Source organism: Bubalus kerabau, chromosome 18 (genome assembly GCF_029407905.1).
Source record: "Bubalus kerabau isolate K-KA32 ecotype Philippines breed swamp buffalo chromosome 18, PCC_UOA_SB_1v2, whole genome shotgun sequence".
Lineage (NCBI taxonomy): Eukaryota > Metazoa > Chordata > Mammalia > Artiodactyla > Bovidae > Bubalus > Bubalus kerabau.
Genome location: NC_073641.1, coordinates 48,579,470 through 48,603,431, shown reverse-complemented (window position 1 = coordinate 48,603,431; position 23,962 = coordinate 48,579,470). Strand labels below are relative to the sequence as shown.

General features: G+C 33.2%; 1 protein-coding gene across 3 annotated transcripts in view; it reads right to left on the bottom strand.

The window, feature by feature from the left end:
- Positions 1–23,962, bottom strand: part of LOC129632845 (cadherin-9) — an 85,423-nt gene that overhangs the window by 8,128 nt on the left and 53,333 nt on the right. For 2 of the 3 annotated variants that reach the window (XM_055554555.1, XM_055554556.1), the window contains exons 3-7: positions 18,469–18,588; positions 17,684–17,851; positions 14,807–14,994; positions 13,593–13,846; positions 63–199 (exon numbers count right to left, since the gene is read on the bottom strand). In XM_055554555.1, the coding sequence (XP_055410530.1) occupies positions 63–199; positions 13,593–13,846; positions 14,807–14,994; positions 17,684–17,851; positions 18,469–18,588 (867 nt within the window). The remainder of the gene's footprint in view (positions 1–62; positions 200–13,592; positions 13,847–14,806; positions 14,995–17,683; positions 17,852–18,468; positions 18,589–23,962) is intronic. The other variant, XM_055554557.1, reaches the window with a different exon arrangement.

The following is a 23,962-nucleotide window of genomic DNA, read 5'->3' as shown; positions in this document are numbered from 1 at the left end:
TGCTATTATTTTAAGACTTTGGTGAAAAATAATGTGTTCAGATGGATGTATTTCCAACTTACTTATTTCTGTAGCTGTGACGGTTATATTATGCCAAGGAGTAGATTCCCTGTCTAGAGGCTTCAAAGTGAAAATAGAGCCATTTTCTGAGTGAATACTGAAAATCCGGTCCATGTCAGTATGCCGATCAACAGAGTACCTAGCAGGAAAGAGACTCATCATTCCAGGCACTGTTTTAAGATTACAGCTCATCTACCATTTCATAAAGTTAGAGGCAATTCAGGCAATGGTCTGATAAAGGAGACAAGTGAAATACTGATGATTTTCTTGAATTTTTATTTAGTGCAATTTTCATTTAGACAATTTGATACATTTGACTGATTTCATTATTACTATTCTATGATTATGTGTGCTTCAGAGTCATTATTGACATTTGTGAGTCCTTGTGGCAGCTTTTAAGTGAGTTTTTAATAGCCACTTGATTTATTTATCCTATCATAAACCTATTACAGTACTTGAGACATATTAAACAGCCATATTAAATTTGATAGAATCAATTCCATTAGATAAATTGAAATTAAGTTGCAAATAACACATGAAAATGTGTGTCCACAGAGTCCTTATAAGTGGATATTCAGAGGCTATTGTAAAATACATGGGTCTTGAATGGATCTCTTCAAGGATTATTTCAGCTGAATCAAATGTCCTCCTCTACTCTCTCCCTTTAACTTACTTCAAATAAAAACTGAAATGACAAAGAACCACAGAATTACATGACTCTCTCTCATCAGGTATGTATGTAAGATGTCAATCTAAACTTTGTATTATTTGGTGACTGGCAAAACAATGCCCACCCTCCTCTAATGGATGTCTATCTCCTAATCCCTGGAAGCTGTACATAATTTACTTTACATGGTAAAAGTAACTTTTCAGGTGTGATTAAGGTTAAAGACATTGAGATGGGAGATTAAACTTGATTATTTGTGTGTGTTAGTCACTCATTCTGATTCTTTGCAACCCCATGGATTGTAGCCTACCAGGCTTCTCTGTCCATGGAATTATTCAGGCAAGTATACTGCAGTGTATTGTCATTCCCTTCTCCAGAGGATCTTCCTGACCCAGGGATTGAACCCTGGTCTCCCTCATTGCAGGCAGATTCTTTGCTGTCTGAGCTACAAATTAATCCTATGAACCCTTAAAAGTTGAAGAAGAAGGCAGAAAAGTAAAATTCTAGCTTACATGAAAATCCTTTAGTTACATCAAGCCATGTTAGACTGTACTAGTTATCATTTTTGCATATTTTAAATTTCTGTTGTTGAATGTTTAATTGAACCATGTAAGAACCTAAATGCATCTCACATGTTAATGGAAATCTTTGTAGAACAGATTCTGATTCAGTAGATCTAGAGTGTGAACAGTTATTCTGCAATTCCAACAAGCTTAGGTGAATGCAGGTTGTAAGTCCATTGACAAGGTTTTGTATAACAAGGTTATAGACAATGAGATAAACTGGTCAGAATAAGGACAGCTAAGAGAAGAACAACAGCAGAGAACTAACAGACAAATCAGCATCAAGTGGCATCCTGATTTTTCTAGGTTTCTATTAAAGACACTTAGCAAAATGAACTCCCTTTTAATCTGGTGAATTTGGGAATTAACAACTCCGATTATGATTCTATAATATATCCATTATTGGGCACTTACCTTGACAAAAATTAGTAATAGATATTTAGGTTTCTAACATTGTGAAACTTTGGTAATTTTTGACATATTGGATGGAAATGGATTTATGTAAAGGCTATGTTTTTATGTTTGGATTGTTATAATAAAATACACATAACAGTCTACTTTTATAAGAAATATGGTTAACTTAAGGGATCCATTAATAAATTCAGATTTCAAAAATAATTTTAACTATATAGTATGTGATGGTGCTTATGTCATTTATTTTCTGCTAAATTTTATACATTTATTATTTCAAATCACAAATACATTTCAAAGTGAGTATTTGGGCATGGGGACATATACCTATTAATGTATATATATTGGATTTCATCTTAAGATAGAATAACTAAAAGCTTTGTATACTTGTTCTCAGATTTCTTTCTGTACTTCACTTCCCAGATATGAAACCACGTCAGTCACCTCCTTGTTATCCTTTGGACATGTTGTGCAATGGACAGTAGAACCATATGGAAATGGTAGTATCCCATTATTTTTGCAAATGGAGTAGGAAATGGCAACCTATGCAAATATTATTGCTTGAAAAATCCATGGACAGAGGAGCTTGGTGGGCTGCAGTATGTGTGTGGGTCACAGAGTTGAACATGACTGGACCGACTGAGCGACTGAACTGAACTGAACTGAAGCGACTGAGGACATTTTTACAATAATTATGATTGTAATTTTTATACATAGTTGTGTATGTATACATGTATGTGTGTGTATATATATATATATATATTATATATTTATATTTCTTAGAGACGAAAGTTATGTTGGGTTATAACTAAGAATTCATTGTCAGCAAAGGATCTGAGATAGCTTGTTTTTTTTTTAAATAAACATCAGTATATTAAAATCAAGACTAAAAGTCATACGAAAAGTTTTCTTTTTAATTTTTATTGCTTGGTGGTGGCTGTGGTTTAGTTGCTAAGTCAGGTTCAACTCTTGTGACATCATGGTCTGTAGCCCACCAGGCTTTTCCATCCATGGGATTTCCCAGGGAAAAATACTGGAGTCAGTTGCCATTTCCTCCTCCAGGGGATCTTCCAGAGCCAGGGATCTAAATGGAGTCTCCTGCTTTGCAGGCAGATTCTTTACTGTTGAGCCATCAGGGAAGGTCTTTTATTGCTTAAGTACTGTTAGAGTGAAGCAAGATAGAGTGTTTTCTATCTCTAGGTTTCAATTTTCCTACAATTTAGCCCTTAATGTAGCCTGAGAGTTACTGGAACATTAAAAAAAAAAAAATGTTTTTCCTAAAATACTTGGACCAAATTTTACTTATCAATACAAACAATCCTAAAAGAAACACAAATAAAGTAAATAAAAGAGCACAACCCATCAAATCTATGTGTTGAATGAAACTCAGTTCATAATATTCACTTTTATATTTTTATCCCCATCATTGGAAAGTTCAGTAGCTAACCGTAATCTGCTTATTGCTGAATAGATCTCTGATTTCTTCCTATCATTTACATGAGAGATCAAGAGGAAAATAAAAATTTCTTCGTTCCCATTGTTACTTGCCCTAGAGATTTGTGTGAGAGTTTCTGTGATTGTGGAATAATTAATAATTCTTATATTACATAAATCTAGCTTTGACTTGGCACTTGTGTGGTATCAAAATAAGTCCGTGTTTCTGGCTGCCCCACTCTTAGGTTCAACCCTGAAAGGTACCATCTTCAAGTTAAGAATTCATGAAGAAGAATCACTTTGATGATTTATAAATAGTTCACTTTAATATTAACACTGCAAACTTCTGGGTATGTATTTATAAGTTTGCCCCATTGCAAATTTTGTCTTGCAATTTTTCAAAACCCAGAGATAATTTTCATTTATTTAGCAACCAATGTTCTATTCTGAACACAGAATGTGATGTTCTGGTTTACCTATTAATAATAAATACACCAGATTACAACAAACGACCAAAAGGAGTCTGATAAACAATGTGAGACAAAACTGTCTCTATGCCTCAGCAGATGGTTTAATAAAACACATTTTTTATTGATCTCCTTATATTGAATTTTTAATAATAAGTTTATAAAATCATTGGCATGATTTTTTGAATGAATATCTTATGCAGAAACAGGAGCCAATCATACAAGCAGCAAAAATAACAAGGTCAAAAGGTCACAAAAAAGCTGAGACTGTGGAACCTAAGACCTAGTTCTAGTTCTAGCTTGTTTTCTTTGTTGTTGCTGTTGTTTGTTTGTTTGTTTTTCAAGTACTACAATTAAGGATCAAACACATACATGTATATGCATGGCTGAGTCCCTTTGCTGTTCACCTGAACCTACCATAACATTATTAATCAGCTATATCCCGACATAAAATAAAAAGTTTAAAAATAAATAAAATAGATAACAAATAAAGACCTATAGTTGTCACAGGGAATTCTATTTATATTCTGTAATGACCTAAATGGGAAAACATGAAAAAGAATCGATATATTTATAGGTAGAAGAAAATGTGCTTCCCTGGTGGCTCAGACTATAAAGAATTCTCTTGCAATGCTGGAGACCTGGGTTTGCCCCCTGGGTTGGGAAGATCTCCTAGAGGAGGGCACAGCAAACCACTCCAGTATCCTTGCCTGAAGAATCCCCATGGACAGAAGAGTCTGGCAGGTGACAGCCCATGGGGTTACAAAGAGTCAGACAGGATTGAGTGACTAAGCACATCATCACTCTTCCATACACCTGAAACTAATACAACATTGTTAATACTCCAACGTAAAAAAAAAAAAAAAAAAAAAAATTCTTAAAAAGAAGCAAACACATAGAAGATCCTTGTATTTTCACCTACTACAAAAATGTCAGTTAAATTACAGATACCAGAACAAATCAACAAATCAGAAACATGCAGAAATATGTCAGGGATAGCATTCCTTTCCCTTTTCTGTATCCCAGATACATCTTCCATTAAGTCAATATACTTAGGCTGTGAGTTTGCTAATCATTTTTTCAGCTACTGCTTTCCAGAAATGTGTCTTCCAGCTACAAATTGAAACCTTCCTTGAGAATGTGGCTATACTGCTTGAACAAATAATTCATAACATTTTTTGGAAATACCAGTGACGTAATTTTGAAATTATCATTATTTTACTTTCAGTAATGAAATCAAATATTATGAAAATACTAATATATATGAGGGCACTTAATCCAGTTTATTGTGGAATCATGTACCTTACTGTGATATAACTAAATTTCTCACCAGCAAGTTTGTTTTGTACTTCTCTGCATGACTGCTGTAGAGCTGAGTTTTTCTAAAATTTGTTGAATTTTAAATATGTTGAGCATAAAATAGGTGTGAAATGAGACAACATACTCTTTCAGAAACTGTAAAGCTATAATCAACCTTAAAACTAGGAAATCCAGAATAACTAATGAGGTGACACAGAGTTGACAACAGCTGCTAATTGTAACCAGAATCTTATGTTGCAAGTGGCAGCTGTATTTCAGAAAATATGTTTCACGGACAGATTTACTGTGGGTGGTAAATTACTTCCCAAACTTTCCCTGGTAAATGTTTCTCCATGATGTTTATCATAGCCTATTCAGGCTCTAGGGATCTGTCATCCTTCTCAAGGATTCAGACAAACAAAAGAGTCAAATATTACAATGTTGTCTTCTGGTTTTAATTACTGATCGCTTTTCACACTGTAATTGAATATCTAAAGCTTTTTTATGTACATTTTTATGCTAACAAGATGAGTTTAATATTATATTTTCAGGCATGGCCCTATATTTTATCAGATTTGGCAGCATAATTTTAGAAGCATAATTTCAAGTTCATTTGTTCCCCAAATATTTTTCTTCCCTTTGTCACAATTCTTGAGATTTTACAGGTAAAACTACTGCTCATTGTTTTTTTAAGATGTAAGTACCCTATAAAAGTAAATATTTCTGGTAGAACTATGAATTTAAAAATATATCAGCTACTTTTATGTATCATAATAAAGGTTGCAAGTTTTACTATCAGTCTCTGACCAAGAATTTTTTCTCCTGAAATTGTATCATGTGGAAATTATCAGGTATAATGTGTGAGATATAGACTCACACACTATGAGTCAGACATGACTGAGTGACTTTCACTTCACTGCATATATATGTGTATATATATACATATATATAGACAATAGAAGTTTATTAAGAACGGTAATTACATTAGCAAATATTTACAATTAGTAAAATATATAAATCCATAAATGTTATAGTACTTCTACTCAATAATAAATAATTAGGAGATTGATAATTTGTTTGAAAGATGAAATACTTGATGGAAATAGAATAAATAGCACTGGTGTATCTACCTAGGGGATAATTATAGACATCTTATTTGCTGTAAAATTATCTGTGCAATACATTTTTCTAAAATGAATGGCTATAATTACATAATCTTGAAAACTTGAAAGCTTGAAAAGATATGAATGTTCTCACATATAAAATAACAGGGACTATATTTACCACCTGTTTCCACACTAAAAGCCAGATGAAATATACGAAACAATTATTTTTGAAGTATTAGATACCAGGAGACAGAGAGGCTAGTTCCTGGGCAAAGAGGAAGAAATGATGCAATCCTCCAAAGTGGCTTTGGCCTGGGAGGGTTTCTAGGTAATAACGCAGGAAGTGGGAGCCCAGGTGGAGCCTGTTAATCCCTTGAGTTCAAGAGATGATTCTGAGGGTCCAAGGAGACTAATGTGGGCTACAATTTTCTGGGTAGAGGATTTCAGGGGATAGAATTTCACAGAGAACCACATAAATATGAAAAGAATCCCACTCAACTCTTCAGCTGAGTACTGGTCAGAATACACATGAGAACAAGTAAAATCTATGGCTTCTAAAGATGTAACCAATTATAAGGTCTGGCGGGAGCAAAATTGAACTGGCATGTGTCTGGAAATAATTCTAGTTCCCACCAGCCAAAGTGGAAAATTCATCATTCATGGGGCTTTGTTGGACTACTCAGAAATGTCTTACCTGATTTATGGGGCAAAACCAGTTATAGACAAAGGGCTGCTGAAGCAAAAGCTAAAAGGTTTAAGCTATTTCCAGTAACTTAGCCACACATCTGAATACAGTTCAAGAGTATTTATAAAAATGTAAAGCTGTCACACACTAAACACAGTATAAACACAATATTTTTTGTGCAATCATAAATCACAGGTAAGTATGGAATGGGAAATGTGACCGCAAACAAAAATTTGTCAACTAAAACTAACCTCGATATTACACAGTTGACAGAATTAGCTGACAATGATATTTTAACAGTTATTTTAAATGCATTCTGAATATTTAACTTGGAGAAGGAAATGGCAACCCATCCCAATATTCTTGTCCAGAGAATGCTATGACAGAAGAGTCTGGTAGGTAATAGTCTGTATAATCACAAAGAGATGAAAGAATAAGGATACACACACACACACACACACACACACACATACACATATAATATATATATATTCTTCATAAAGCTTCTAGAAAAGAAACTAAAGCCTGTGAGTTGAAAATCATCCTATGATGGAATTAAAGCAGGTTAGGTATTTCAAAAAAAAAAAAAAAAAAAAAAGAATTAGTAAACTTTAATAGAAGAATGAATAGGAACTATTTAAAATGACTAAGGTGAGGGAGATTAAAAAATTAGAGCACCAGTGAGCTGTGTTGCACTTTCAAGAGACCTAACATAATTAAAATTAAATGATCTGAAAGAGAGGAAGGTAGGGCAAAATTACTGAAGAAACAGTGGTTGAAAAGTTTTCCAAGTTTGACAAAAGCCATAAACTCACAGATCCAAGAAGCATAATAAACTTCAAGTACAAAATATATGAAGCATATTATAGAAAGTCACATCATAATCAAATTGCTTAAAGCTTTTGACAAAATTTGAATGCATCCTAAGAAACAACTAAGTTATTAAGACAAACTAAACATACAGACATTTAAAAATATTTACTTTAGGATCTAGAAAAAAGCAACAACTACCCTCAATCTAAAATTCTATACCAGCAAGAAAAGAATGATAAGATTAAAAAAGGAAATATTGAAGAATTCAAAATAAAGCACAGTATTAATCCATACAAGGCAGAAAATAGGAATGATGAAACAAAGAAAAGATAGAGCAATTAGAAAACAAACAGAAAACAAGCATGAGGTATATAATAACTGAGATAAAAAATACACCAGAAGGAATCAACAGGTTATGTGATACAGAGGAATTGACCAGCAATCTGGAAGATAGAGTAGTGGAAATCATTGAAGATAAATAGGAAAAAGGAAAAAATATATATAAAAATAAAGAAGGAAAACTTGCAAGACTTCTAGTATAACATCAAGCACCATAAGATTCATATTTTGTGGTCCAGAAGAAGAGAAACAGAGAAACAGGAAGAGAGCATATTTGAAGACATGATAGCAGAAAAATTTCCTAACCCAAAAAGGAAACAGGCATCCAGGCCAGGAAGCACAGCGTCCAAAACAGGACCAATCCAAAGAGGACCACAGCAAGACATATTGTAATGAAATCAGAAAATTAAAGAGAGGCTATTAAAAGCTGGAAGGGAAAAGCAACAAGATATATATAAGGGAATGCCAATAGGCTATCAGTCAACTTTTCAACAGTTACTACACAGGACAGAAGAGAGTGACACAGTATATTTAACGTGATGAGAGGAAAAGCCTACAAGCAATAATATGCTCCCTGGCAAGATTTCACTGAGATCTGATGGAGACATCAAAGGTTTTATAGACAAGCAAAAACTAAAGAGTTCAGAACCATAACACCAACTTTAAAAAAAAATTTAAAGGGATTTCTCTGAGTAAAAATGAACAGCAGAGCTAGAAATGTATAAAAAAAATCTCATTTATAAAGGCAACTATACAGTAGAGGTGGTGAATCAATGATGTATGACATTAGTAGAAAGGTTGAAAGACCAAAGTGGTAAAATAAAGCATATATGCAACGTAGTTAAGGGACACATAAAACAAAGTGACGTAAAATATGATGTCAAAAACATTAAAAGTAGAGAGGATTTGTGGAGTAAAAATGCAGTGCTGGCTGTTAAAATCTGTTTGAACTTAAGACATATGCAGCTTAAAATTTATATATATATATATGAATCTATAAAAATTTATATATATATATGAACTGAGATATATATATATATATATATATATATATATATATATATATAAACCTCATGGTAACCACAACCTCATGATAACTCCCAACAAACAAAAATTCAGGACCAGATGTCTTCATAGCTGAATTCTACCAAACATTTGTAGGAATTAAAACCTATCCTTTTTAAACTATTACATAAAATTTTAAAGGCATGGATAACTCTGAATGCATACTAAGAGGACAGCATCATCTTGAACCACTCAAATATCCGTAACAGATACACTCATGCAAAAGAGAAAGGAATCCAAACCAAAGACTGAAGGCAAACATAAAATCAGAAAGCAGAAGAGAAAAGGATGAAGAAAGGAACAAAACAGCACTACAAAACAACCCCAAAACCATTAATAAAGTGACAGTAGGTACATAGCTATCAATAATTACCTTAAAGGCAAATGGACCAAATGAAAACAAAAACATAACAATACAAAACCTTTGGGACACAGTAAAAGCAGATCCAGAGGGAAGTTTATAGCAATGCAGGCTTATCTCAGTAAACAAGAAGAATCTCAGAGATAACCTAATTTTACACCTAAAGTAACTAAGAAAAGAAGAAAAAATAAAATCCAAAGTTAGTAGAAGAAAAGCAGTTATAAGAAGCAGCAATACATGAAATAGACACTAAAAAACAAGCAAACAAAGAAACAATAGGAAAGATCAACAAAACTAGGAATTAAGTCTTTGTAAAAATAAACAAAACTGATATACTTTTAGCCAGAGTCATTGAGAAAAAAGAGAGTGGGTCCAAATTAATAACATTAGAAATGAAAAAGAGAAGTTACAACCCACAACACAGTCCTCGATAAAACTAGAAGAAAAAAAAAAAATTCCTTATTATGGACAATGGAAAAGACAAGGAAAAACTAAACCAAATTCTGAGGGACAAAAGCCATGGGTTGCTTTTTGTACAAGTTCATCCTTGAGGCTCTGCTATGTACTACTGAATTCAGTTATATTAGTTTATGAATGTGAAACCTTGTTAATTATCTCTAAAAATCAGGCCTAGAAAGCAGAATATATAGGTTAAAGAATTGGCTGTGCATTCAGATCAACAATAGTTTGAATCCTCAGCCTGCCAGTTATTTGTATAGGGTCCTTGGTAAAGCTCCTTAAACTCTTTGCATCTCTATCTCTATTTATTTTTAATAATATAGATGTACATGTCAATCCTGAACTCCCAATCTATCTCTCCTCTTAGGCTTCCCCTCGAGAAACCACAAATTTATTCTCTAAGTCTGTGAGCTTCTCTGATGGCTCAGGAAGGAATCACTTGCAGTGCATGAGACACTGGAGAAGCGAGTTCAATCCCTGGGTTGGGATGATCCCCTGGAGAAGGAAATGCCAACCCGCCCCAGGATTCTTGGAGAATTCCATGAAAGGAGGAACCTGGTGGGATATAGTCCATGGGGTCGCAGAGTTGGACGTGACTGAGCGACTAACACACACACACACATACATATGCATAACTGAATCACTTTATTGTACACCTGGAATTAATACAATATTGTGAATCAACTATGTTCTAATATAAAATAGTTTATTTAAACAATATAGGTGATCATGATGTACTTGCCTTATACTGTTGTGATGAGATTTAAATGATCTGATACTTTGGATAGTTCCCAGTTTATAGCAAGGGCACAATAAATAACAATTACTTTATAGAGAAAAAGATAGACAAATATTTGAGTTTCATATCATGAATCTGATGCCACCATTTGAATAGAAAAGCATTTTGTTGCTTATCACTTGATTCAATGAAAAGATTAAAACCTTTGTGTAGAAAGGGGTGTTAAAATGATTAAACTTAATACAATCCTTGATGTTATCTAAATAAATAAACAAATATCCTTGGCAACATGGAAAATCAGCTTGCCTTTCTCAAGTTAATCAACATTCATTGAATTCCTATATGCAAGATATACCAAATGAAAGAGAAAGATTATTAAGAGGCTGTCTCCTTTATACTGCAGAATATCAGCAGCAGGGGAATTCAGTTCAGTTCAGTTCAGTCACTCAGTCGTGTCCGACTTTTTGCCACCCCATGAATCGCAGCACGCCAGGCCTCCCTGTCCATCACCAACTCCTGGAGTTCACTTAAACTCACGTCCATTGAGTCGGTGATGCCATCCACTCATCTCATCCTCTGTCATCCCCTTTTCCTCCTGCCCCCAATCCCTCCCAGCATCAGAGTCTTTTCCAAGTAGGGCAATAAATTGTTCTTAATCTAAAACAGTCAATATCCTGTCACTTGTCTAAAATTTTCTAACAGTGGGTATTGTTAACTGACAAAAGGTGAAATCAATGACTGTTAAAAACATAAATGTGGAATTTTAAGCATAAATATTTGGTATCACAAATACTAGGTCTAAATGAAGGCACATCTAACACTGACTACCATGTTTTTGGAAACTGCAAAATCTATCAAGAATAGATATTTATCGAGCATTTATAGCTATTGGTATCTACAGTCCCTTATGCAATTTTTCCCCTTATGCATTTTTATATACATGGTGAATTATTTCTATTTCAATACTGCAAAGAACACAAAAACACTCTGAACTTCCTTTTGTTACTTAAAAAAATAAATTCACATATAAGAGATGCCAAAGCCAATCAGCCACACTCAATTTCAATAAAAAATAAATAAACATAATTTTGAATGTAAACCTGCTGGGACATACGTGTAGACCACTGGAAAACTAGATTACTTATTTCATTTTAAAAGGTTTGTTTTATACAACATGATAATATAAAATTAATACTCTTTATGCATGATGATATAAAAGTACAAATAATCTTTCATTCATTGGTATTATGTTTTAAAATTAATGTTGAATAATATACAAATATATGATTTGAACCTGAACAAGAGAAAGTTACATAAATTCTTTTCTAATTAACCTGAAACTAGACAAATTGTTCAAGCTAAACTCTGAGTACTAAGTATGGATTAAAATTTCATGAATTGTTTCTTTATTTTAAAAATATATTAATTAACCAACAAATTAAACTCAGTGTATATTTAGTGCAAAAAATGTTGCTTTGTAAATTAACATGAATAGTTATTACATCTAAATGTAATGCCTATATATTTAGAGTTGCTTTCATTGATTTTCTATGTATGATATATGACATGAATTGTAGGAAATTTGGGCATTCCAATACATATTTAATTATTTAGTTTCCTTAATTAATATTAAAATGTAAAAATTGTATGAATATAGTTCATTTTACAATGTGGTGTTAGTCTCTGGCAAACAGCAAAATAGTTCAGTTTATACTACATGTCAATATATATATTCTTCTTACACATTCCCATCCATTATAGATTATTACAAGATATTGAGTATAGTTCCCTATGCTACATGGTAGGTACTTGTTAGGTAAAAAAATTAAATTTTAAGTAAAGTATAATTTTAGGTATTTTATTATCCTAGTCACACATTAACAAACAATATAGTATTTGTTCCTTTAGTCTTCTTTGTCTTCATCAGCATACCTACCCATCTTCATCCACCCATCCTATTTATCAGTTAATATCACAATTACATTTATATTCTCCTTAAGCATAACTTGAGCTTCCCTGGTGTCTCAGATGGTAAAGTATCCACCTGCAATGTGGGTTCGATTCCTGAGTTGGGAAGATCCCCTGGAGAAGGGAACGGCTACCCACACCAGAATACTGTCCTAGAGAATTCCATGGATAGAGTAGCCTGGCAGGCTATACACTCCACAGGATTACAAAGAGTCGGACATGACTGAGTGATTTTCACTACACTTCACTTAAGCATAATTTATGGCACATTCGAAAGCTTTGAAATGGTTAATACAATCTTCAGATTTTGAGAAATTATTACACTATTCTGCACAAATAATATTAATTTTTAATAGTTTCACTGTTCTCAAATATCACTACTGTCTTTACCAATCCTGTGTGTTTTTAATAGAATATAGTTGATGTTTTGTTTCCCAAAAATTTTTATGTAAAGTGTGCCTAGGGACTAATTTCATTAATTTTCCAGTTATCTCTTAATAACTTTTCTAGAACATTTTTATAGAAAATTTTATTTAGATCTCTTATTATTTGAACTATGATTTATCTAAGAAGGACAGTGAGATAAGGATTACTTCAATAACTAATGGATTAAAACATGGACACAGGAGCCAGATAGCCTGAACCTCAAACCAGCTTTCCCAGTGACTAATTTTTTAGCATGCTATTTAAATGTTCAGTACTATAGTCTTATCATCTGCAGAAAGATAAAATAATAGGAGCTGCATTTTAAGTGTGATGTGCGTGTTTAGTTGCTCGGTCGTGTCCGACTCTCTGCGACCCCATGGACTGTAGACAGCCAGGCTTCTCTCTCCCTGGAGATTCTCCAGGCAGAAATACTGGAGTGGGTTGCCATGCCTTTCTCCAGGGGATCTTCTCAACTCGGGTCAAACCCAGGTACCCTGCATTGCAGGCAGATTCTTTACCATCTGAGCCACCAGGGAAGCCCAAAGTGCGATGAGTCAAAGGAATCAATATATCCAGAGCACTTAAAAGGCAGCACAGCTGAGTCTTTGTTATGGAAGCATTTGGTCTTATTACTGTACTTGATCACATAGTGTACATTTTTTTCACACAACTTGTAAATAGTGAGTGATTGTTATATATCTTCAAACTTATATTTTCTCAAAACACTTACTTTATTAAATTGTTCATGGCATCTGGGTCATATGCTGTCACCTGTCCAATGATGCTGCCTTCCTTTACATCTTCATCTACTTCTATCAAATAATAGACTTTACTGAACACAGGAGGCTCATCTATATCTTCCACAGATATTTTAACCACAGCTGTGTCTTTGAAAGGCCCCAGGTGTAAGAATCGTGGATCAGGGTGAGTGTTACTTGCATCCACTTTTAAAGTGTATAGCATCTTGTTTTCAAAATCTAAATTCTAAAGTGAAATGAAGTAAGAAAAATTAGTATAACATAGCAGACATAACAAGCAGAGAAAATATCAAAATGTAATAAACACCCCTCCAGTAGTTCTAGTAATTTTGGTTAAATAAGTTTCCCAATTATTGCTTCATGGGTATATCAAATGTTAGTACATTTTTAATTTTGCCTTACATGTTTATAAAGAGTAGTTAATGTAACAGTATAACATTAATATTTATTTGCACTTATTAATACATTTTATATTTTGGTGGTCACAGGTAAATGAAATATCTAATAAATAAACAGGCTATTTATTTATTACTATATTATGTATTATTATTTTAAAGTTATAAAAATTTGAAATCAGCAGAAATATAAAGTTGAGATTTAGCAGGCTATTCATATAAGTTGCTTACATTTGTAAATGTACATGAAATAATAGTGTTGTTGTTGTTGTTTAGTCGCTAAGTCCTGTGTGACTTTTTGCGCCCCGTGGAACGCAACACACCAGGCTTCTCTGTCCTTCACTATCTCCCAGAGTTCACTCAAATTCATGCCCATTGAGTCAGTGATACTATCTAACCATCTCATCCTCTGCTGCCCTCTTCTCCTTTTGCCTTCAATCTTCTCCAGCATCAAAGTCTTTTCCAATGAGTCAGCTTTTCATGTGAGGTGGCCAGAGTATCACCATGGCAAAATAATGTCACAGAGAAATATAAAAATGACTTTTGAGATTACTTGATCCTAGTTGTACTTTTTGTTTACTCTAAGCAAGAGCTGTTGAAGTTTTATAGCAATTTTAAGTGTCAGTGATAAAGATGCTTAACTCACTTGAAGAAAAATCACAACTATTCCCATTTATGTGAAGGACAGAAGCATATAAAAGATGGAAGAAATAATCCTAGGCTTTCTTACCTAAAAAGCAAGAATAAACCATAAAATGCTCAATGAAAAAATGAAGACAGCAAGAAGAAACCTGTTTGACAGTTATAATCCCTTCCTGTGTATCCTTGTCAGTGAAGATATCGAACATGTCTGCTCCATCTCCTTCGGCAATGCTGTATTCCACCTCAGCATTTTCCCCCACGTCAGGGTCATTGGCTTTTATCCTTCCAAGAGGAGTTCCAAGAGGTACAGACTCAGGAGAATGAAATTGATACGTACCTGAAAATTAAATCAAAGCTGTTTCATCTTTAGATAACAAAAACTTTCATTTCCTCTGCTCTTTTTATTAAATTAATTTTAAGTTAGGAGAATTTTTCATCATATTGAATTGTAAGCTGTCAAAAATTTATAGATTTATTAAGTAGGGAAAATAATTTATAAAGGCAGAACTCTCTCATTTTGTAAATGAGAAATCTGTTCCAGAAAGAATAAATGGATATCTCAAGGTTATTTAGATAATAGATGGTAGTTCTGATATTAGAATCCAGAACTTCTTGACTTAAGAGGGGAGGAAAGCAATTGTTTACTGCTTATTTGAAGTGTTCGGTATTATCATTACACATTATTCATTTGCTAAATTATTTAGAACATACATTCATTCTTATATTCTAACTCAAGGACAGAAAAAAATAAATCCTTTCATGACAAGTTCACAAGGAGATCCAACCAGTCCATTCTAAAGGAGATCAGTCCTGGGTGTTCACTGGAAGGACTGATGCTAAAGCTGAAACTTAATTTGGCCACCTTATGAGAAGAGTTGACTCACTGAAAAAGACTCTGATGCTGGGAGGGATTGGGGGCAGGAGGAGAAGGGGACGACAGAGGATGAGATGGCTGGATGGCATCACCGACTCGATGGACATGAGTTTGAATAAACTCCTGGAGTTGGTGCTGGACAGGAAGGCCTGGCGTGCTGCAATTCATGGGGTTGCAAAGAGTTGGACACGACTGAGCAACTGAACTGAACTGAAATTATTTAGAACATATATTTATTCTTATATTCTAACTCAAGGATAAAAAAAAATAAATCCTTTCATGACAAGTTCTTTCTTTATTTCCTTTTCTTTTTTGCTTGTTAATGTCTTTTATTGGGATATGAATGTTTCTGTCTCCTGAAATGTTTACATTGTGTTGTCCCCAAAAGCATTTAAGTTTGTGAGGGTTTATTTAAGAGATAATTGGAAAATATCACAATAAATATTAATGAAAGTTAGAAATGTTTTTAAACATTTAATATGTGTTGATGTCTATATAAGGCCAAAGGCCTCTATGTTAATTCATTTAATTCTAACATTCATCCTCATAGAATGAAGGCAGGTAATATTGTCCTCAGAGATAAGGCTCAAGGAAATCACCCTGTAAAATTGGGAAATGCAGAAGGCAAAACTAAGTCTCTCTAACTTCAAAGTCTGTTCTCTTTCCAATTTGCTTGGTTCTTAAGAAGAGAGACTTCTAAATCCAGCTACCGTGAATTTGAATTCTCATCACTGGGCAAGTTAGTTAAATTCTTTAACCCTTAATTTCCACATCTATAAAATCGAGATGATGATAGCAATTAACTCCTATGTTTGTTAAGTAGATTACATGAAATTATGTCGTTAAGATGCTTAGTTCATTTCTTAGTTCAAGATCATTTCTACTATTACTATTACAGTTCCAAACCTTATGCTAAGAATTATAGAGTGGGAAGTCATTTGAGAATTCATCAGATCATACCCTTTCAGTTTATATTTAAGGAAACTGAATTCAAAGTTTAGATTTATGTTAATTAAGCTTATAATTCATATTCTCAGTGAAGTTTATTTTTTAACATTTATCGTATGTATATGTCCACCATCCAGAGCTGTATTATTAAGTATTCAAATTTGATTAGCTTGAAAAAATGCTTTATTGCATTGGAATCAATGTCAGAAATTGAATTGTCAGGGTCCTTAGTAGAGCATTTCAAGAAAGGGCCCCTTATGTTTTTATTTACTGCCAAATGGAAATATTTGCAGCAGAGAATCAGTCTATATTTATAGGTTCTCATGGCTTACAAAGAATCTATAGTTTAACATGCATACCTAAAAATGGCTACAACTGAAAGGCTATAGACTGGTGTAATTATTCACAAGTAGGTAACAGATACCAGAAAATGTTTAACATAGCTCAGATGTCATCACAACCAAGGTATTCCATAAGGCTATGGGCGAATAAAAAAGAAAAATGTGGCCAATTAAACTAACTTACATTGATTTTAATATAGTATTTGATTTCAGAGACATTTAAACATCAACAAACCTGTTTTATAATTGGATAAAAAAGGAATTATAGTTTTTATGTACAAACAAGAGAACTGAGGCCAATTACAGACATGGATTTGAAACCAAGTGGTCAGCCTTGAGAGTCCATACACATAAGCAGGAAAAAGATAATCAAAAGAACTAGATTATCATATAAATGTTGGGAAAGCTAGGCTGGAAAATTTTATAACTCTTCAAAAGGTAGGAAAGGATAATTAAAGTTGCCAAAAAGAACCTCATTTCCTTGTTGTCTCCATTAACTACTCAATGATAAAAATGATCATAGTCACTTTGAAGTGATGCAGTATTAACAGCTCAGACGTGTCTGAATCTTTGCATCCTATGGACGGTAGACCACCAAGCTCCTTTGTCTATGGGATTTCCCAGGCAAGAATATTGGAATGGGTTGCCATTTCCTCCTCTAGATTGTCTTGCAACCCAAGGATCAAACCTGCATCCCCTGCATTGCAGGTGGATTCTTCACTTTAATATGAGGGAAATTGTGACATTCTGTTGAAGGAGGGTTTGTGGATTCATCTGTATGCATAAACTAGGAGCAAAAACATTTAACTGTTCACAGTGTGTTTGAGAAACTTTCCACACGATATCACTGAAAACTCTCTTACTCTGGGGAAATCGAGGAGGATTGTTGTTGACATCTGTCAGAGTGATGTTGACTGTGGTGGTCCCAGAAAGTCCTCCCATCTGGCCTCCCATGTCTTTGGCTTGTATAACCACTTGGTACTGCTCTCTGTTTTCTCTGCTCATATCTGGTAATGCAGTTTTTATTACACCTTTTGGAAAAAGTAGACACATATTTTGCAATTCAATCGAGTTTTAAAATTAAGCCATGCAAGATCCATTTTACAGAAATTAATCAGAACATGCAGATGATAACATGTCAGTGGACCTAGATAAATCTTTCAATCCATAACCAATTTAACATTAGTCACAGAACAGGCAAAAATTCTTCCATGGACAATTGTTTAGGAAACAGGTTTTGCTAAATCAATTTAATTACTGTTTTGATAAATCAATTTAATTACCATTTTGATTAAAAAAAAACTAACTTGAGCCAAAATCTTTAGATGAGTCAGCTTGTTTAATATTGATGATTGTCACATTTTTTAGGTTTTTGTAATTTCTAAGACACATAATGTGTTCAATCTCTACGAAATTCTATATTTTACATCATAAATTTAAACTCAATTAATATTAGTCTCAAGGGCTAAGGATTCAAATCTTTTTCAAAAATAGGAAATCCGCTTCTGTTTTCATGGAGTAAGTATCAGGAATAAATAAAAACGCAATACGTAAAAGATTGATTTTAAGTATATAAAAATCTAAAAATTAACTGTGCATCCAGATGTATTACATAATAAGAAAAAGGCCAAGTATTAAATGTTATTACCTGATTCTGGATCCACTGAAAAATATGGCTGTCCTTGCAATATGCTATAGACCACTTTGGCACTATTTCCGTAGTTGGCGTCATCTGCATCTGTTGCAGTCACTTGTATAACAGATGTACCTACATGAATTCCCACCCAAACACAGATACTTAAATACCTGGAAATTTGAAGCTATCTTTATGAAAACATATTACTGGGAATATGGTATCTTAGACCATGGTGCGTTTTTCAAGATATTTGTTTAAATTATGCTGCTAAAATCACTCATCTTACATTTTTTTTTAATTTTAATATTCCTGAATAATATTGTTATTGGGCTATCTAAACAATCAAAAGCAAAATTTATCATAAAGGTGACTATGCAATGGTTGGTTGAAAATTTTATGACAAAAAACAATTTTTCACTAAATACAGTGCTCATGCAATTCTCAATTAATACATTTATTGCTAACTGGAAGTGTGGACTCAAAGATAAATCCAACAATGAAAGCACTCTTGCTGCTTTTATTCTAATAAATTAAATATATATGGTAAATTTAATGAAAATAAAGGGGCCCTTTTTTCATGAAGAAAGAAACAAAAGACATAAAATTGCCAACATTTTTGGTATGCAAGATTTATATGTGTGTTGTGTCTGTGTTTCTTTTTAAAATGTAGTTAACATTGTCATATATAATCATACCTATTGATATGCTTTGTATTATTTTCTACACATACGTAAATCAGTAGATATATCCTTCCAGAGTTAAGAAAGTGTATAATTGTCTCATATACAATACTATAATCTACCATTACTCTTGGTTAAATTTTATTTTGTAAAATTTCAATTATTTTCTCTTAACTTCATCACACGTCATTATTTTTAAAAGATAAAAGAACTTTAAGGGAGCTAGTTTCAGGAGCTAAATATAATGTAATATATTGATGGACTTTTTCTCTATTTTCTAGAACTCTATAGAGATTCAAGGCATGATTCTAAAACTACCATTAAATAAATCCTACATGTATTCCTTGAGCAAAATGAGTTTGTAGAGCATTTTCTAGTATATTACATGCAGTTTTTCAAACTGTTGACTATGATTCTTACATAGATTTTGAAATTCTTTAGAAAAAGTGAGTTCCATGTTGGTTCTGTCACCTACTTTAATATCCCACATACATTACACAGGCAGAGCTTGTGTAATGAGTTGTAGTGAATGCTTCTCAAAATTTGTGTGTATATGCAGATTATAGAAACTAATATATTGCACATTAAGATTGTACTAACAACTTTATTTTTCATCAATATATCTGAATGCATGAATTTAGCAAATATTTTTATGTTTTCTCAAAACTAATTAACATGAGAACTTGATCTCTTCCTCTTAAAGCCTCTGTTTTCCTCTGCTGCAATGGAATTTGCATATCTTGTGAGAGGACACATTGTAACTTAGTCCTGCTGCTAAGTCGCTTCAGTCCTGTCCGACTCTGTGCGACCCTATAGACAGCAGCCCACCAGGCTCCCCTGTCCCTGGGATTCTCCAGGCAAGAACACTGGAGTGGGTTGCCATTTCCTTCTCTAATGCATGAAAGTGAAAAGTGAAAGGGAAGTCGCTCAGTCATGTCCGACTTTTAGTGACCAGGTGTACTCTTTTATCACTTAAAAAGCATCCTCTTATATTTGAGTTAGACCAAAGCAGAAATCTTTAAAGTGATTTCCACCCACAAGAACATTCAAAAGTTCAATTAGAGCTGTTTTCTGATTTATGTTTATTTTTATATAATCTTTTGTGCATATATGTTAGATTATTGTTTCCATACTTAAGGATTATTTGAAATATGAATTATTAAACATAACCAAGATGCTAAATTCAAATTGTTACTTCATTGGTTTCATAAATTTCTTTTCCTAGTAGATTCATTTTGACTGTGGTTATCATTTCATAATAAGTAAAAACACACCTCTATACTTTTGTGACACTTTTAGTATTTTTTGTTGTTAAGTTTGGTTCTGATCATTTGTTCTTTATCATGGGTATGTGATCTTTGAATCTACCCAAAACTATTTAACCTAAAAGCATTAAATAAATTAAGGAATGGAAATAAATGTGGTTAAATGCCACAAACACCCGTACAAAATATTGTTCCCCTTCTCAGAAGGAAACAGCAACCCACTCCAGTATTCTTGCCTGGAGAATGCCAGGGACAGAGGAGCCTGGTGGGCTACAGTCCATGGGGTCCCAAACAGTCAGACACAACTGAGCGACTTCACTTTCACTTTCTCAGAATCATAGTAATATTTAGAATGTTGTTAAACACTAATGAATACTAAGAGCATATCGCTAGTATATTACTTATACTAGAAAAATGAACAAATGAGAAATATATAGTGTTCCAAACTTTAGGGAAAGGTCAGCTTTTTTTCTGGTTTGTTTGTTTTCTATTTCCATAAATGTAAGACTATTTCACAATTCATATTATTTAGTAATAAAATTAGTTGTTTATCTGCTTTTGTCCTAATTTTATAAATATTAGTTTATAAAAGACTAAAAGGGACTACATGGATTTTTACAGCCCTCTAGATTTTTGCAGCTATATGTTTCATTTATTCTCAAATAATTTAAAATAAATATTTACTTTTTTATTAAACAAATATTAAGTAAAATGTAATGAAACCTGAATGACAAATTCATGTCATTTGTTGCTTATAGGTTTTTTCCTGTGTGATGTAAAATATCCTAAGGCAAGGGCTTTTGTCTGCTTTTGTTCAATATTTTATCTCTAAAGCCCAACAGAGTTCCTAGTACAAAGTCATAACAAGATCTAACATTTACAAAATGCTTAACGTAGACTAGGCAGAGTTCTCAGTGCTTCATTTATGTTATTATTTTATCCTCATGATAAACTTGGGATGTAGACCTTGGGGCATATTGAGGTTCCTCATGATCACATAGCTAGTAGGTGATAGGATGGGATTTGAGCTAGCCAATCTGAAGAAGCTTCAGTCTAAACACTGTACTTACTAAATGGCCTGTCCGGTCATATAATTGAACACATTATTGAATCTACAGGCAGTGTAGATAGAAAAGATAGAGCCCTAGATTAGGAAATGAAGCATCCATTGATGAGTTAATTGAGTGATCTGTGAAAAACTACCAATACTTTCTTTGTTGGGGGTGATGGTGTGGGAGGTAAACTGGATAAGTTTTTGAGGGACCAGTTGGGGGAGATACCCAGTCATGAGAAGCCTCCAAATTTACACAGTAGGAATTTGCCTTGATGGAGATGAATGCATGCAAATATAGAAAGTTGATAGATAATCTTTAACCAAAGTATAATGGTCACAAAAAATGGAAAACATAAAATATAGGAATCTGCTACAAATATCTAAATCAAAGTGTATCCCATTTTCCTTCACTATATAGCCTCATGTATTACCCAGATTAGTGTTCTGATTAGAAGATGCTAATGTGTTTCAGATTTCAAGAGTTAATTGAAATCATTTGGAGTTAATTGGAATCATTTGAATTTAGCTAATAACAAAATGTTTTGTGCAGATATGTTAGATTATTGTTTTCATACTTAAGGATTATTTGAAATATGAATTATTAAACATAACCAAGATGCTAAATTCAAATTGTTAATTCACTGATTTCATAAGATTTATTTTGCTACCAGATTCATTTTATTTTGAGGTACATGATTCTGAGAACAAAAGTGAAATTTGGCTTATGATTTTGACAGAAAGAAGAGGCAGAGGGAAAAAGCATGCAGAGGATTTGGTGAGAGAGAAAAAGAAAAGACAAATGTATGAAGAAATAACAAATAATCCAATAGAAGGGAACACTCTAAAGGAGAACATTGGGCTACAACATTGGAAAGAAAGATAAAATGAGAATAAAGAATTTATATACTTTATTATCTTAGGTTTGTGGCTGCTAAGTCACTACAGTCGTGTCCGACTCTGTGTGACCCCATAGATGGCAGCCCACCAGGCTCCGTCGTCCCTGGAATTCTCCAGGCAAGAACACTGGAGTGGGTTGCCATTTCCTTCTCCAATGCATGAAAATGAAAAGAGAAAGGGAAGTCGCTCAGTCGCGTCAGACTCTTAGTGACCCCACAGACTGCAGCCTACCAGGCTCCTCCGTTCATGGGATTTTCCAAGCTGGGAAATCTGGAGTGGGGTGCCATTGCCTTCTCTGATCTTAGGTTTAAGTTGCCATAAAAGTTAATAGCAGATTTTCAATTTTGGGGTTTAAATTAAAATCATTAATATAGTGAAAATAAGCTTACAATTAATAATAAGTTTATAATTAAATACTTATGAATTACTTCATTTAGAGAGAAGACATTCTTTCTTATGTGATTGTATTTAGGCTTTAGCTGTTAACATATGGGCTACACATAACCTGACAAAGTTTCTAAATATCACCCTTTATATTTCTCTGTAAATGATAATTTGTATAGGTAAAAGCAGAGAAAATCACATCTATAAACCTATAATGAGTTAATCTTTATTTTCCTTTAAATCAGGTAGAAGAATTGCAAAGGAAAAGCACAAAAATATATACATATATACAAGAAATATATATATATATACATATATAGATAAATAGATCTAAATTCTTATTGTAAAATGCAGTTTCTCCTTACCTTATTTAGATTTAATTTTTTGAGAAATTTGAATTAAAATAATAAGAAAAAAATTCTACTTTCAAAGAGTCAATCTAATAAAATTAGAAGTTTTCCAAAGTACATTTTGTATAATATTCATAACTATTTTATAGTAGAGAAAAATAGGAAGGTATTTAAATTATCCAGCTATTTCTTCATTTTATTAACTTTTTTTTCCTTTTAAAAGATAGTATAGTAACAATTTGTCTCTGTATTTTTTTGAGCAAGTCAGTTTAATTCTTTTAGACTCATTTTTACTCATTGAGTGGTAATTAAACCAAGTAAGTATCTTCCACATATATATATATATGATATTTATAATATGCACATTTCTGTTTAAAAATACATACACATACAAGTCTATGAGTGGGGCAAGGAAGAATCAATTAGTGCAATAATGTCAATATTAGTAATAAAGAATAATAACTATCCTCTATAAAGGGGCAGGTTTCCCTGGTTAGCTCAAATGGTAAAGAATCTGCCTAATGCAGGAAACCTGGGTTCCATCCCTGGGTTGGGAACATCCCCTGGAGAAGGGCATGGCAATCCATTGCAGTATTCTTGTCTGGAGAATTACATAGGCAGAGGAGCCTGACGGGCTACAGTCATGGAATCACAAAGAATCTGACACGACTGAATGACTAACACTACTCCTCTCTCTATAAATGGGATCAAGTTTCACCTGTAGTTCTTAAATCTTTGTTTATCAGTACCAAAATCTGCAATTGGAGCCATACAGCCACCACCTATACACTTTTCTCAGTTTTGTTGTAATTGTAGACATGCAGGTAATGTTATTGGCAATGACCCAAATTCTTGTATTTAAGGTTTACAGTAATT